Source organism: Lutjanus erythropterus, chromosome 11, assembly GCF_056507025.1.
Source record: "Lutjanus erythropterus isolate fLutEry1 chromosome 11, fLutEry1.hap2, whole genome shotgun sequence".
In the NCBI taxonomy this organism is placed as follows: Eukaryota; Metazoa; Chordata; class Actinopteri; order Lutjaniformes; family Lutjanidae; genus Lutjanus; species Lutjanus erythropterus.
Genome location: NC_139327.1, coordinates 22,539,588 through 22,552,650, shown reverse-complemented (window position 1 = coordinate 22,552,650; position 13,063 = coordinate 22,539,588). Strand labels below are relative to the sequence as shown.

Below are 13,063 nucleotides of genomic sequence, written 5' to 3'. Positions count from 1 at the left end.
TTTAGGCATTTAGCTTATGGCCATAACCACTTTTACAAGCTGTTGATGGATAAGATGCACAACTATCAGCACAACAACCGGAGAGTAGAAAGTGCGTCCATAGAATATTCATGAAATTAATCAATAATGGAGATGTTCTAGGCACAAACATAAAAGCCAAACAGATTTTTTTTTTTACTGTTTTGTTTTTGGCAAGACAATAGCAAGATCAGGTGCAAGTATTTACTATTTTAACACCCTCCGTAAAAGCATGTGTTTTTTCTGTCTTTCCTCCCCCATGAATGTTTTAAGACGACTGCATGTTTTCCTCTAGGAAGCTGAACTTGACCCACTTGGCTGAAAATTTGCTTTTCTAAATCTTGGGTGGATTTAGAGGCACTAGAAGAGCGAAGTGTGAGGTGAAATGTGAAAGTACAGGGAGGAGGAGAGGAGGTGTGCAGAAAAAAATCGGGGTATAGCGGTGCGTGTGTATGTGTGTGTAATAGGTAAGCAGTGGACCCCAATCCCCTGCTATGAGTCCCTGTACCCCCCTGGGGAGTGACAGATTGTGGGCAGCGACAGAAAGGAGAAATGGAGGCGAGGGGAGAAGATTGAGAGGAGAGAGAACGATTTAGGGAGAGTTACCGCGAGAGAAGAGAAATGTTTGACCCCCCACGGAGCATAAGATTGTCTTATGTTGATGACTTCATCCCAGAGAGTCATCTCAGGTGTTGATGTCTTTTTACGCCGGGTGTTGAATCAAACATCCAAATCTGTTTGTTCGCTCATTTTTCACACTCCGCCGCCTGCCATTTTAATGTGAGCTCTTGTTGCACAAGCAAAGCCACAAGTGTCTTGAAGCTCCCATCATTCATTCGCTCAAAAAGAGATGGAGAGGCGGGAGGGGGGCCAAAGTCACAAGAAGATCTGGTACGAGCCGCAGCTCAGTCCACTCTGTTAGTGTTTTTATTGGTCCCCGTGCGTCTGTGGAAAATAGCTCCAACATTTATTGTTTCTATAATGTGAGTAAGTTCTCTGCCTTGATAGATGATGCTTTCACTGGCTCTCAGTCGCTCTCTCAATCACAAACTGCTCTCATAGACAGAGATGAGTGGAGAAAGAAAATAAGAGGGATGGCCGGCTGACCCCCCCTGTGTATGAAGGAGTGGATGTGTGAAACTCCCAGCTGATTCACTCTGGGAGGCTTGCATGTGTAATTGTCTGCGACACACCAGGCAGTAAGAAAAACTTCCGGAGGGGTCTCTTTGAAGAGCACCTCTGGTTGCATCAAACCGAAAACTGTGATGGAGAGTTATTTTTGAATATGAATAAGCACACCGCAGGACCACTACTTCAATAGATCTGAATGAAAAAATGTCAGCCGCGGCTCGCTAATGCAGAGCCAGAACAAAAGCCTGAATCAGTCCTTGATGGCCTAATGTACTGTGGATTTTTGCAGATTGTTATACACATCATTACCCTTTTCTTTTTCTCCCCTCTTCTGACTCGCTCCGCTTGCTCTCTTCTTTCTTCCATACAGAGTCGACGGTGTTCTTCCCTGAACAGGTCCACTCAGTGGAGGAAGATGTGGGAGAGCTTTTCATCCCGGTGCACCGCAGTGGAGACATCAGTGAGGAGCTCATGGTGGTCTGCTACACACAGCAGGGTATGGACTAGCCTTTTTCACCTCATCTAACCCGTTTACCCTCAGTGCACCTGCTGCCTGCCGCCACCTCGCTGAGTACATGAGCATTGACGTTAGTATTTTGAATGATTTATAACTTTTCACCACATTTACTGTATTCACGTTGATAATTCAGGTGTTTTTTTGTGTTGCTCAGGATATGCAAACAAATCATGACAGCATGAGACAAAAGTAAAAACTCAAATTTACATTTAACTTGTGATTATACAACAAGTTACCAACAAAACAAAATATATAAATGTATTCATGTTGGCGGCAATTAGCATTCAAACTAAATAAAAACTTTTTTTGCTGGTGTTCTCCCCATTTCCCTGAACACACATGGGGTCAGACTAATAACTGGAAAACAATCAGTTGTGTCAGTCAGCCGACTTGAGATAACGTTAATGCTTTCTAGAGATCATGGGATTTCCAAAACTGAAAAAATGCCACCGATACAAACACAAAACTGCTTTGGTAGTTCATCATGACTGTAACTGTAAGATATGTGCTGAAAAAAGCACATTTTATAGGGACGGATATATCTCCTGTGTCTGTGAACTTCACATGTATTTTTAATTTAATAGCACCTGTCAGTCACAGACTCCGCTCAGCTTATCGAGGATGCAGAACAGAGTTTCTGTGTGAGGCATACATTTCCAATAACACCAGAGCACTGTCAAGTCCAAAAGTCTAAATGTATTGCAAAAAGGTTCAAAACTCAGACAAAATTCCTATATTCCATATTTGCTGGCATTTGGCCTTTCAAAAACAAGATGTTCACTTCAGTCACAGCAGCCTTTGCTCTCCAGCTGTTGCACACAAAGGAAGCTGGACCTGTATTAAAGGGGCGGTGCAGCAGCAATCTAACAGCAAGAAATTGATTTCATTATTCTATAATATGTTCACAGCAAGAAATATCCTTACAGGAGGTCAATTTATAAAACCCCACTGTGGTTTGTGAATTATTTTCATGAATAAAAACATTCTAAAAATGCCTGCCCACCTGTGGGCAGAGTAAAATTTTAGTGACGGTGTGCTGTCATGCTAATTTTAGCACACTTAGTTGACCATTTAGATTGCTTGCTGGATAATGTAAAGCACAGATTCTCAAACCGTGGTATGTCAGAAATATTTTCTTAAAATGAAATAAATAATTTCAAAAATATATATTAAAATGCTGCAAAATCTCCAATGAAAACACACCAAATATGAGATAACTGGTGAAATGTAAGTTAAAATAAGTTTCTGTCTTCTATTTTTGTCTCAATATGAACCTGCTACATAGTCAAGATCATGCATGTAGCAGGCTCATGCTACAGGCTCATACTACAGTGCAATCATGGCTCCAAACAGGAACAATGACAGAGAGAAGAGCAGATCAGGTGGAGAATATTTTGAGCAGCTATATTGAAACTGCTACCACCAAACAGCACAAAAAAGTGAGGTGGTACTTGGAGAGTTGAGTATTTTCTGAGGTAGTACATGTCATTAAAAGTTTGAGGAACACTGATGTAAGGTAATACTGAGGTAAATACTTTATTGTCCTGAAGGAAAATTTGTTTACTCCAAGCTGCTGCATAACATAACATACTTACCAACAACATCGCATGTATGCATAAAACATAGCTCATACATACATACACATATACATGTAGTGCTTACTGGAGCACACCAGAACAACAGTTCTCCTTCAAGTTAGGAAATGAAATATTCATGGTTTGCATAATCTGCTTTTTTATGCTTGAAGATCGACTCATTACTAAAGCCTATGGATCATGTATGTTTTGCAGTGAGAGGCGTATTTTGTCTACTTTTTTTTCCTATGGGCAGTAAGCATTTTGCGTGCTGCTAACGTGCCCAGGGCCCCTCATGGTTTAAGTGAGACTTAAGGGAACCGATAAAAACAAATGGTTCAAAGATATGGAGATTTAATTGATTAGAAAAGTGTGCAGCAGAGAGACAGTAAACATTCATGTGGACTGACTGCTACATATTATTCTCAATAGGATGCAGTCAAACATTAGATCATGTGACTAATTCTTGCCACCACATGAGACACATTTTAAGAATAAGCAAGCACACACACATCATAAGTTTGCTCCAATACATAAATAGCCCTACACGTCTGCATACACTCTTGCATAAAGGTGCTTAAATTCACACGTGTTGGTTGTGCGACAGTTTTTCTTTAAAATGAGACGGTAATAAAACACAATAGTCAAAAATTATAAAAACTATGCATAATCAAAGCAGATAATAAATAATCGGATCACAGTATCTCAGTCCCTGTGTAAAGATCATAATATGAAGTTATTTTTTGATATTTAGTATTTTGGTGGAGGGTGAGATAAATGAATTCGCCCTGAAGGCAACACTAAAACTACTGGGTGCAGATTGTGTGTTGGGTCATTTAGAATATTCTGTGCCTTCTTGAGCACAGATCTCTCACATAAAGCCTGAAGATAGTGATGTGTTTTTCTCTGTGGTTGGTATGGCCATTTGATGTGTAAAGATGTGTGAGCTTTAACTGTGCTGACAGATTACCATGCCAAATTGAGTTTAAAACTGACACCATAAAGTCTAAGCCTCCTCAAACATGCTCCTCCTCCATCCTGAACAAAGGTCTTCAACATGCACACGCCATGTGAGCGAGCTGTAAGTGTGGATGCCAAGATATTTATATGAAGTGACCTGATGACATGATGTTAATGCAAGCGACCTGATAATGTAATGTTAATATATTTCGATGCATATGGTGGAGTGTTAGGTGCACCCGCCGCACCTTTCCTGTGCCAGTGAAGTCTGTTTAAAATGCAGCCAACGCAGTGGAAGAGATGTGTTTCACACCATATTTGCATTTTCGCATATAAAAAGTAGCAACATAAGCTTAGTGGCATCACAATTAGCTGTTAGCCAGTGCCTTTTCCAAGTTTCACAGCCGTTTATTGTGCTTCCATACAACCACCACAACCGCATCAGATCATTCTGATGACTTTCAGTTATTTGGAGCTGGTGAGGACGACGTACTCTGTTATCCTCGTGTAGTAAAATGCCATGAAATAGGTTTTCATATAATAATGCATACACTGATTAGCTTAATGAAGTCACTGTTGTTAAATGTCAAATGTCTGTAGTGGCAACACCACAGGTTTGATTATGAGAAGACCTGTGGGGGTGGTCTGTTCCCATTGTGTTCTGGCATTAAAATGAATTTGTGTCTCACATAATGGTCTTGCTGTAATTAAAGGTCAAACTTTCACAAAACATTATGGTAACTTTAACAGTCTGAATTTCATTAATCTGAAAGGGAGTTATATTGTAAAGAATGTAACACCTTAAAATAACCATGATTAATAAATGGTAAATTTATAGTCAATTAGACTTAAGGTAATAGTTATCTTGCTGTTACCAAACATTCAAATAATGCTCATAAACCATTTATTAAGCAGTTGTAAAGTATTATAAAAATCAGCTTAATAATAACCATCTATAATCTAAAATAACCATCCAGATAATGTTTATAGACAACAGGTTCTTGCTTCCAACTTGTACAATACAGCAGCTTGGTCAGTGGCCATACACTTCATGCTAAGATGCTGTCGGTGCCCCACCAGCGTCAGTTTTGTGCGTGCAGGGCTCATCAAGGTACGTAAAGATTAGATATTAAAAAAGCTGCATTTGACCATGCTTATATACACAATACACAGACCTACCCATCATGTGACATTAATTTATTGTCTGTTGAATATATGTTGCTTTTAGTGTCATTTTGTTATTGCCAATTGCTCTGGACCAAAATCAGATATGGACCCTTGAGTAATAGGTTTGAGAACCTCTGATTTAGATGTTTTAAATGTGGGATATCCTCCGTTTTTCACCTGTCCTCACCTCTTCTCTCTGAAGGTACTGCCACAGGGACAATTCCCACCACTGTCCTGTCTTACTCGGACTACATCTCCCGTCCAGAGGAGCACGGAAGCATCATTCGATTCGACAAGGGTGAGAGGGAGAAGCACTGCCGCGTGATGATCATTGACGACTCTCTGTACGAGGTGGAAGAGAGCTTCAACGTCACCCTGTCACTGCCTGTCGGGGGGCGTCTGGGAATGCACTACCCCTCCACCAAAGTCAACATCTTGGAAGATATGGATGACGGTAAGACATAATTATGATACATTTTAAAGAAAAAACTTTAAAATCAAGCTCTCATTATAAACACTTTTCCCTTTGAATGTGATTTATCTCGATCACATGGATGACAGGTTTGAGTTAGTAGAGAAGTTTTAATTTATTTCCACTTGATGTGTGGGGCTTTCAGGTAAAACAAGACATGCATACGAACACATACAGCCACATGTAAACACTGTGTGTAGGTGTGAAGTCACAGTGCTGGCATTTTAAATTGTCATCCGAGGCTTTATATCACAGAAGATCTCTTAATTAGGCTTGTTTACAGCCTTACTGGGTGTTGAGGCATGCAGGATAAGAGAAACACCCTGACGTAGACCCTTCACCTGCAGCCGACAGCTGCAATCAAACCCCCGTCTTGCTGTCATTCAAACAGGTTTTAATTACTATTGAGACTCACACGGGAGTCCAGCGGGACTACATTATCACACATGTCCCTGGTCTGCTTTCATCCTGTTACTACATCGTGTGGACAAAGTAGATTACATCTTCTGAAAGGCAGAGAAAAGTGAAGAGGATTTATCTGGGGAAGGACAAGCCTGCTGGGAAATACCTATTTCAATCTACAGGCCCTCACTAACATCTCACTATTCTGCATTGATTTACTTTACATCGTATCGACTTACTGTGAGAGACTGAATGTCTCCATGCAGGCTTCTTTGTTAAATGCCATGCTATAGCTTGTTACAGTAAAAGTCACTTTTTCTCCTACAGACAAGAGAGCGCTAGTATAATAAATTTGATTCAAATACCAGCAATGTCACTTCATGTAATCAGTGACATATGGATAGTGTCAAGGAAGTCTCTCCTGTTCTTGTTTACATGTTGTTTCTCATTGTACAAGCTTATAAACTCAATCACCCGTCTGGTGTCAAACTGTTGAAATGCAAACTGTAAAATACATTCTGATTTCCTGTCAGAGTAAAACTTTAAGGCAGAAGGTATACATGCTGTTTAACCACATGTTTATGTTCACGTGTGTAGTGTTAATTGTCAGCAACAAATACATTACGTACGCAATATTTAAAATATTTTCACCACTTTACCTTGCCATCAAACAGCCTTCTCTGATAGGAGACTGTTGTTACATAAGCCACATATCACTTTCACCAAAGTCACACAATAACACAAACTAACAGATTGAGGCAGCAGTAGATCAGCAACTTCTGTTGTCTGTGAAGTAAAATGACTGATTTTGTCTATGGAGTCTGGTTCCTTTGGACAGAGCAATATTTGTCTTATACAGTATAACGGTGGTTTCTTGCCAGAAAAGGCTGTCTGATGGTAAGATTAAGCGTTGAAAATATACTAAATATAGTGTACACTTAAACTGACGCAGCTTTTTTTAGGTAGACCTTTTTGAAGTGGCTAAAATACCTTTTGCTGCTGACCATGTCCACAGCAGTTCATTGCTTAGCTTCTGTGCTGGTTCTCCTCCCCAAACTGGTAACATGCTGGCTGCCATTTACTGTAGGTAACACACTTTCTATCAAGTACCTTATGCAACTCCATTTCAAATAATCCCTTTAATTTGAGTTCTGAAGAAGATATCAACAAATAAATAAGATCTAATTGACCTACATCTGTTGCAGTTGAGTGTAAATTACTTATTTTCAGAGGATACAATGCTCCAGATGGATGTTATTTTTTCATTCCTTCTATTTCTACTCACCTTGTTAAGTAGGAATTTACTTCATTATTCGTCGTATTCTTTCGTGGGAAATGAGCGCCAAAATAACTCTACAGAAAAGAAGAGAAAAAAGTTTTCAGGCCGTCTTAGGCAGAGGAAGGAGATGAGTTATTTTAAAAGCCTTTATTTAATCAGGCATGTTGTTTAAAACCCTGACTAGTTTTGCCCAGAAGGTCTTCAGCTAATTGCAGATAGCTCATATTTTTGTCCAAGCCTATGTGGACCAGGTTGTGTCTCCAAGTTAAATTAAAAAAAAGAAGAATTTGCTCACTGAAATTTTCCTCTTAGAAGATACTCAATCTTGCTTTTTAGTGGCTCTTTCATTTTGTCATAAATTCTTTATATCAGAAAGAATAGTGTCATAGAGGAGTTGTCAAGCCATTGCCAAACTGCAGACTGGGATAAATAAAACAATGACAACTTACAACTGAGAACTCATTTAAGGATACAAACAATTGTGCCAAATTGAATGTGTGTGTGCGTATATGCTTGTGTGTGTGTGTGGAGGCATCTGGGGGCTAGTTAACAAGAAACATGACACACTGTCTGATTGTTAGTAAATTGTCAGAAGACTTCACTCGTGGTGCAGAGTTCAAAGGGATGGAAATGCGTTTCTGAAAGCCCAACTCCAGTGAGAGATGATGTGTCATTTTTAGTCTCCCGGAGGATAAAACACTGTCTGACAGAGCTCTAATACCTACACCCAGGCAGTCAAACTGCAGCCTCCTTCACTTTAGCACTAACTCAACTCGCAGAGCAGGAGAATAGCACAACAAGAGTTACAACGCTCTTTGTCATACTAAAGCCCCCGACAAACAAACACACTAACATCTGGCTTTTGGCTGCACAGAAAAAGGGTGCAATCAGTGCAATGTTGAGTTTTCATTCATTCATTCATTCATTTTCTGTAACCGCTTATTCCGTAAGGGTCGCAGGCTGCTGGAGCCTATCCCAGCTGACATTGGGCGAGAGGCGGGGATCACCCAGGACAAGTCACCAGTTCATCGCAGGGCTGACACATAGAGACAGACAACCACTCACACTCACATTCACACCTACGGGCAATTTAGAGTCACCAATTAACCTAACATGCATGTCTTTGGACTGTGGGAGGAAGCCAGAGAACCCGGAGAACCCCGCAGACCCGGGGAGAACATGCAAACTCTGCACAGAAAGGCCCTGCCCCAGCAAGCCGGGGGATCGAACTCAGGACCTTCTTGCTGTGAGGCATGTTGAGTTTTCATTAGCAGAAATTTAACATGACTCAAACAGTAAAATAAAGTAGATACCTGAAAGTACAAACAACGACAGAGAAGATATACTAAACTTCAAAACACAAAGATTCAGATTAGAAGCTACTAAAGAACCAGAGCCTACACAAGTTGTGTAGAGCCCCACGAAGCACACAAGGGCACCACCTCCCCCTCAAAGCAGGTGTCAATGTTTACAACTTTAATGAGAGAATGAAGCAGAACTAAAGATAAAGTAACATCCTGAGACTGAACAGTGTGATCACTAATCAGGTAACAAGCTTGATATCATTCATTCACAGTAACATTAAGTTGATTTGGTAGATTGCAGTGCAGATTTTCCTCCCTCTGTCTGTCTAATGTTCGATGTACTGGGCAGTCTGTCTGTCTGTGTTGTGCTTACGGACACAGTAAAAGTCTGCTTATTTTTTGACAGACAGATGGAGCAAACTGTTTTAAAGGAGGGAGGACTGTAATGGGAGCACCAGGGTGTCAGATGGGACTCTGTGGGAAATGGTTTACATGGCTCTATGGTCAGTTAGAAGGGCCAGTTAACAGAATTTTGCTTATGGCCCCATGGAGGTCAGAATCAGTTCTACAAAGAACTGAGAGCGGAAGACACAAAAACTTATATATATAGGTATAAATACCTGTTTCTCTCTGCTCTCCTGCACACACGAGCCTGGTCTTGGTGCACTTTGGAAAAAAAAAAACGGAAAGACAAATGGGTCTATTGACAATGGGGAAAAGGGTCAGTTGCCTATTTTTTTTTTAGTTTTGCTGCATTTAAAAAAGTCTGCATATACAGACTAATTTGGGTGTAAAAACTGTATAATACAGTAGATATCACCATAAAACATTCAAAGTTGATATCCTACATTAAGACAATTGATTTGTGCAGTACAAGTTTTCTGAAATTATATTTGTAAATATGTAAATGAGGCAGAACATGTGCTAATTTGCATACATTTCTAGGACAGAAATCTAAACATTCAATGAAGCTATATTGGATATTTTTTTATCAGCTCATAAATCAGAAAATATTGTTAACAGCAATAAAGAAAATCAATGTGACCCTTAGAACATAAATAACAATAAAATGAAAATGGCTTTTGAAGATATGTATGGTAAAATTCCAGTTTTTTAAAGGCACTGCAGGTGATATCATAGTGAAACCTCCCCCATCTGATTGCTGGCATAAAGACTATTTTTGGGATTAAAGGTTTTTCTGAATTATATGTTTAAGTATGCTAACAAGGAATTATCTAATGCTAACTTTTGGTGGAAATCTACATGGATTTCTGCAAAAAGACTAAGTGGACTAAAAGAAATACTCAAATGTGTATTTTGTATATTTTTCTTTCCAGTACTTTGAAAGAAGAATGTTGTTTGCTTTGTGTTATTGAAGCAAAATAGCTCAAAAAGTCCAACAATTCGACCATTCTCATTCTTAGCCTCCTGGAGGATAAAGCACCTTCTTACAGAGCTCTAATACCTGCACCCAGACAGTCAAACTGCACCCTCCTTCACTTTAGCAGCAACTCAACTCGCTAAGGAAAATAGTGAAACAAGAGTTGTGTGCACTTCTGTGTGTGGCTGTCATGTTTATGTGTGTTAAGATTGGACCTCGAATTCTGCATCAAAAGTAAGTGGTGAGAAAAGCACTTGTGTGACTGCTAGTGCTCTCTAGCCTTATTTTTCCTTCCCCCAGGTCAAAGTCAAGTTCAGTCTGCTTTTCTCTTTCCATCTATTTCTCCACTACTATCTCTCTCTCTTTCTCGCTCTCTCTCTCTCTCACACACACACACGCACACACACACTTTCTCTCACTTTAGCTGAAAAAAAAAGGACCCAGGGGTGTCTGCTAGATTTAGTGCTTTATCAGATTAAACTCTACAGTACCTGTCTCCCTGAGTGTTGTGCTCCGCATGGCTGCACAGTCTGACTCAAAGTGAGTGTTGTCATCTTCTCGTACCCTGCCAAGGAGAGAGGACGCTCAGCCTCTCACAGGCGGGTGCATATGGCCACAGCTGAGTTTGTAGAATTGTAGATTAGCTCAGAGTATTTCTTGGAAACCCACTCCTTCATTTCAACATTAGGGCAGCCTCACTCTTGGTCACACTCCCGAATGAAGCAGCAGAACTGCTCACTCATCGCTCGTTCGTACATCATGTCCTCACTGTAGATAAAAAGTGGGGGTTTTTGAGGTAGACTCGAGTGGACTTTTGTTTCACCTGTTGACATTATATGGAAACACACTCCATGCTTAAAAAGTAAATTATTTAAATTCTAAATGTTTTTACAGTCATAGTATCTTCCACCACATACCCTCAATTAGCATAAAGCAACAGACTGTGTCCCTTCTCTACCAATTCATTAATTTTCTTGCTTTATGTTGCCTCCTGCCACATATAGCAAAACAATTAAATTTAAAACAGTATAGAAAGAAATGTTACTGGTCACCAGTATGCATTTAATGTAGTGAATCATTTACCAATCCAATAAAGGGGGCAGAAAATGCACACTTTTTACCCATGTATCCCCATCTTACCTTTAGGGCCCTGTGAAGACACTACAGATGAAGAGGGTAAAATTTTAACTTATAAATATGCATAGGCATTATCTAATTTAGGCAACTAATGACTAACTAACTATTTTCATCACTGATTAATGCTTAGATCTTGACAATAAACTGCCGATTATTTTCACAATTAATTCTTGAATCTGTAAAATGATTTTTAAAAATGTGAAAAATGGTCATCACAGTTTTCCAAAGTCACATCTTCAAGTTGACAAATTTGATTTTAAGGTTTTTACTGAAGGAATATTGGATATCTCTTTTTTCATCACTCTGTAAATCACAAAATACTGTCGACCACCGTAAAATAAATCAAATTTTGCCATGTTTTTAGGAATAAATTGTTATATAAATCAGGTTATGAATGATATATGAACAAACCCTTTCAGAATATAGATAGGAATAAAATGTGCTAATGAAGTGGAGATTTCTGGCTCAGAGTGAGAAAAAAACCTTTCAGAAAACGGTCTTTAAAGACGTATTTTCCTTCTTAATCACTGCATAATCGCTTACATGTATGAATGTTAATGCCAGACACCAGTGAGAAATTTATAACATAAAGAACAACACCTTACGTTCCAGTACAATATTTACAGAAATTCTTAAAAGATCTTATTGATCACCTCTTTCCAAAAGCAGGGGCCCCTCTCCTTCAGAGGACAGCTGAGAATGCTCTACAAACTGTATTTAAAGGTGCAGTGACACACAAATGGCTACAGACACCCACACATAGTAATTATCACAATTTGGCTTTACACCTTCCACAGACCTCACACACGCTTCAGAGTGCTAAGCCACAGGCGTGGCCCCTGAGAGGGGGAGAGAGGATGCAGTTCTCACTCATCAGTCATCACTCAACTCCCTCTTGTGGTGTCAAGAATTTGTCATCCCCGGGCGCAGTCGGGACATGTGTGAAAGCAGACATGTATATTAGCACTCAAGCAGAAGTTTTCTCCCTGAGCATAAAAGGAATGTGTGCCAGACAGCTTACATAGTGTTTACAGACATAGTTCATATTTCCTCTACTATAATTAAGCCATTTGGTGCTTTAGTAGGCTTACCCTTATAAATTACATGTAAATCGTTATAATTAAGTTATCAGTTAGGTTGTAAACACTTTGTAAATCATGAATAAGTGATTACAACACATTTGATGAAAAGGGCAACAGATCACTGTTGCTTGCCAAATAGTGAGCCCACATTTATCTGTACTGTTAAGCCTCAGATCTCCATTGCTTATGCAGATTACTTTGTCTTCTCCATTAGAGGCATTCATACTTGTCAGCTTCATCACATATTTGTTAAAAATTATTATGCTTAACCATCATTTGCTAATCTTAACCATTAAAACCTTGAACAGCGTGCATCATTTTATTCTTAATAATAAGTCTACCTTATGCCAGTTATAAATGGCAGTACATCATTAATAAATGGTGATATATTTTACACTTGACAGTTCACAATATTGCCACGGCAGCCATTTTCCTGTCACATCAAACTCAGGGTGGGAAGCTCAAATGTCGTACTGCTGTGTTCCAGGTTGCAAGTTGTGTTAAATTATTTTGTCGCCTCCAGATAGATCAGCAACTGAAAAGACAATGGTTATGAAAATGAGGATGGACTTTGAGCCATATTTCAAGCTTAAACCACATATTTGACAACCCATTTGCTACTGTGAGACAACAGTTAAC

At 39.4% G+C, this 13,063-nt stretch overlaps 1 protein-coding gene across 1 annotated transcript in view; it reads left to right on the top strand.

The window, feature by feature from the left end:
- LOC146319068 (FRAS1-related extracellular matrix protein 2-like) overlaps window positions 1-13,063 on the top strand; it is a 93,967-nt gene that overhangs the window by 53,962 nt on the left and 26,942 nt on the right. Inside the window, exons 5-6 of the mRNA XM_084729674.1 lie at window positions 1,520-1,645; window positions 5,570-5,821. Of these exons, the coding sequence (XP_084585800.1) occupies window positions 1,520-1,645; window positions 5,570-5,821 (378 nt within the window). The remainder of the gene's footprint in view (window positions 1-1,519; window positions 1,646-5,569; window positions 5,822-13,063) is intronic.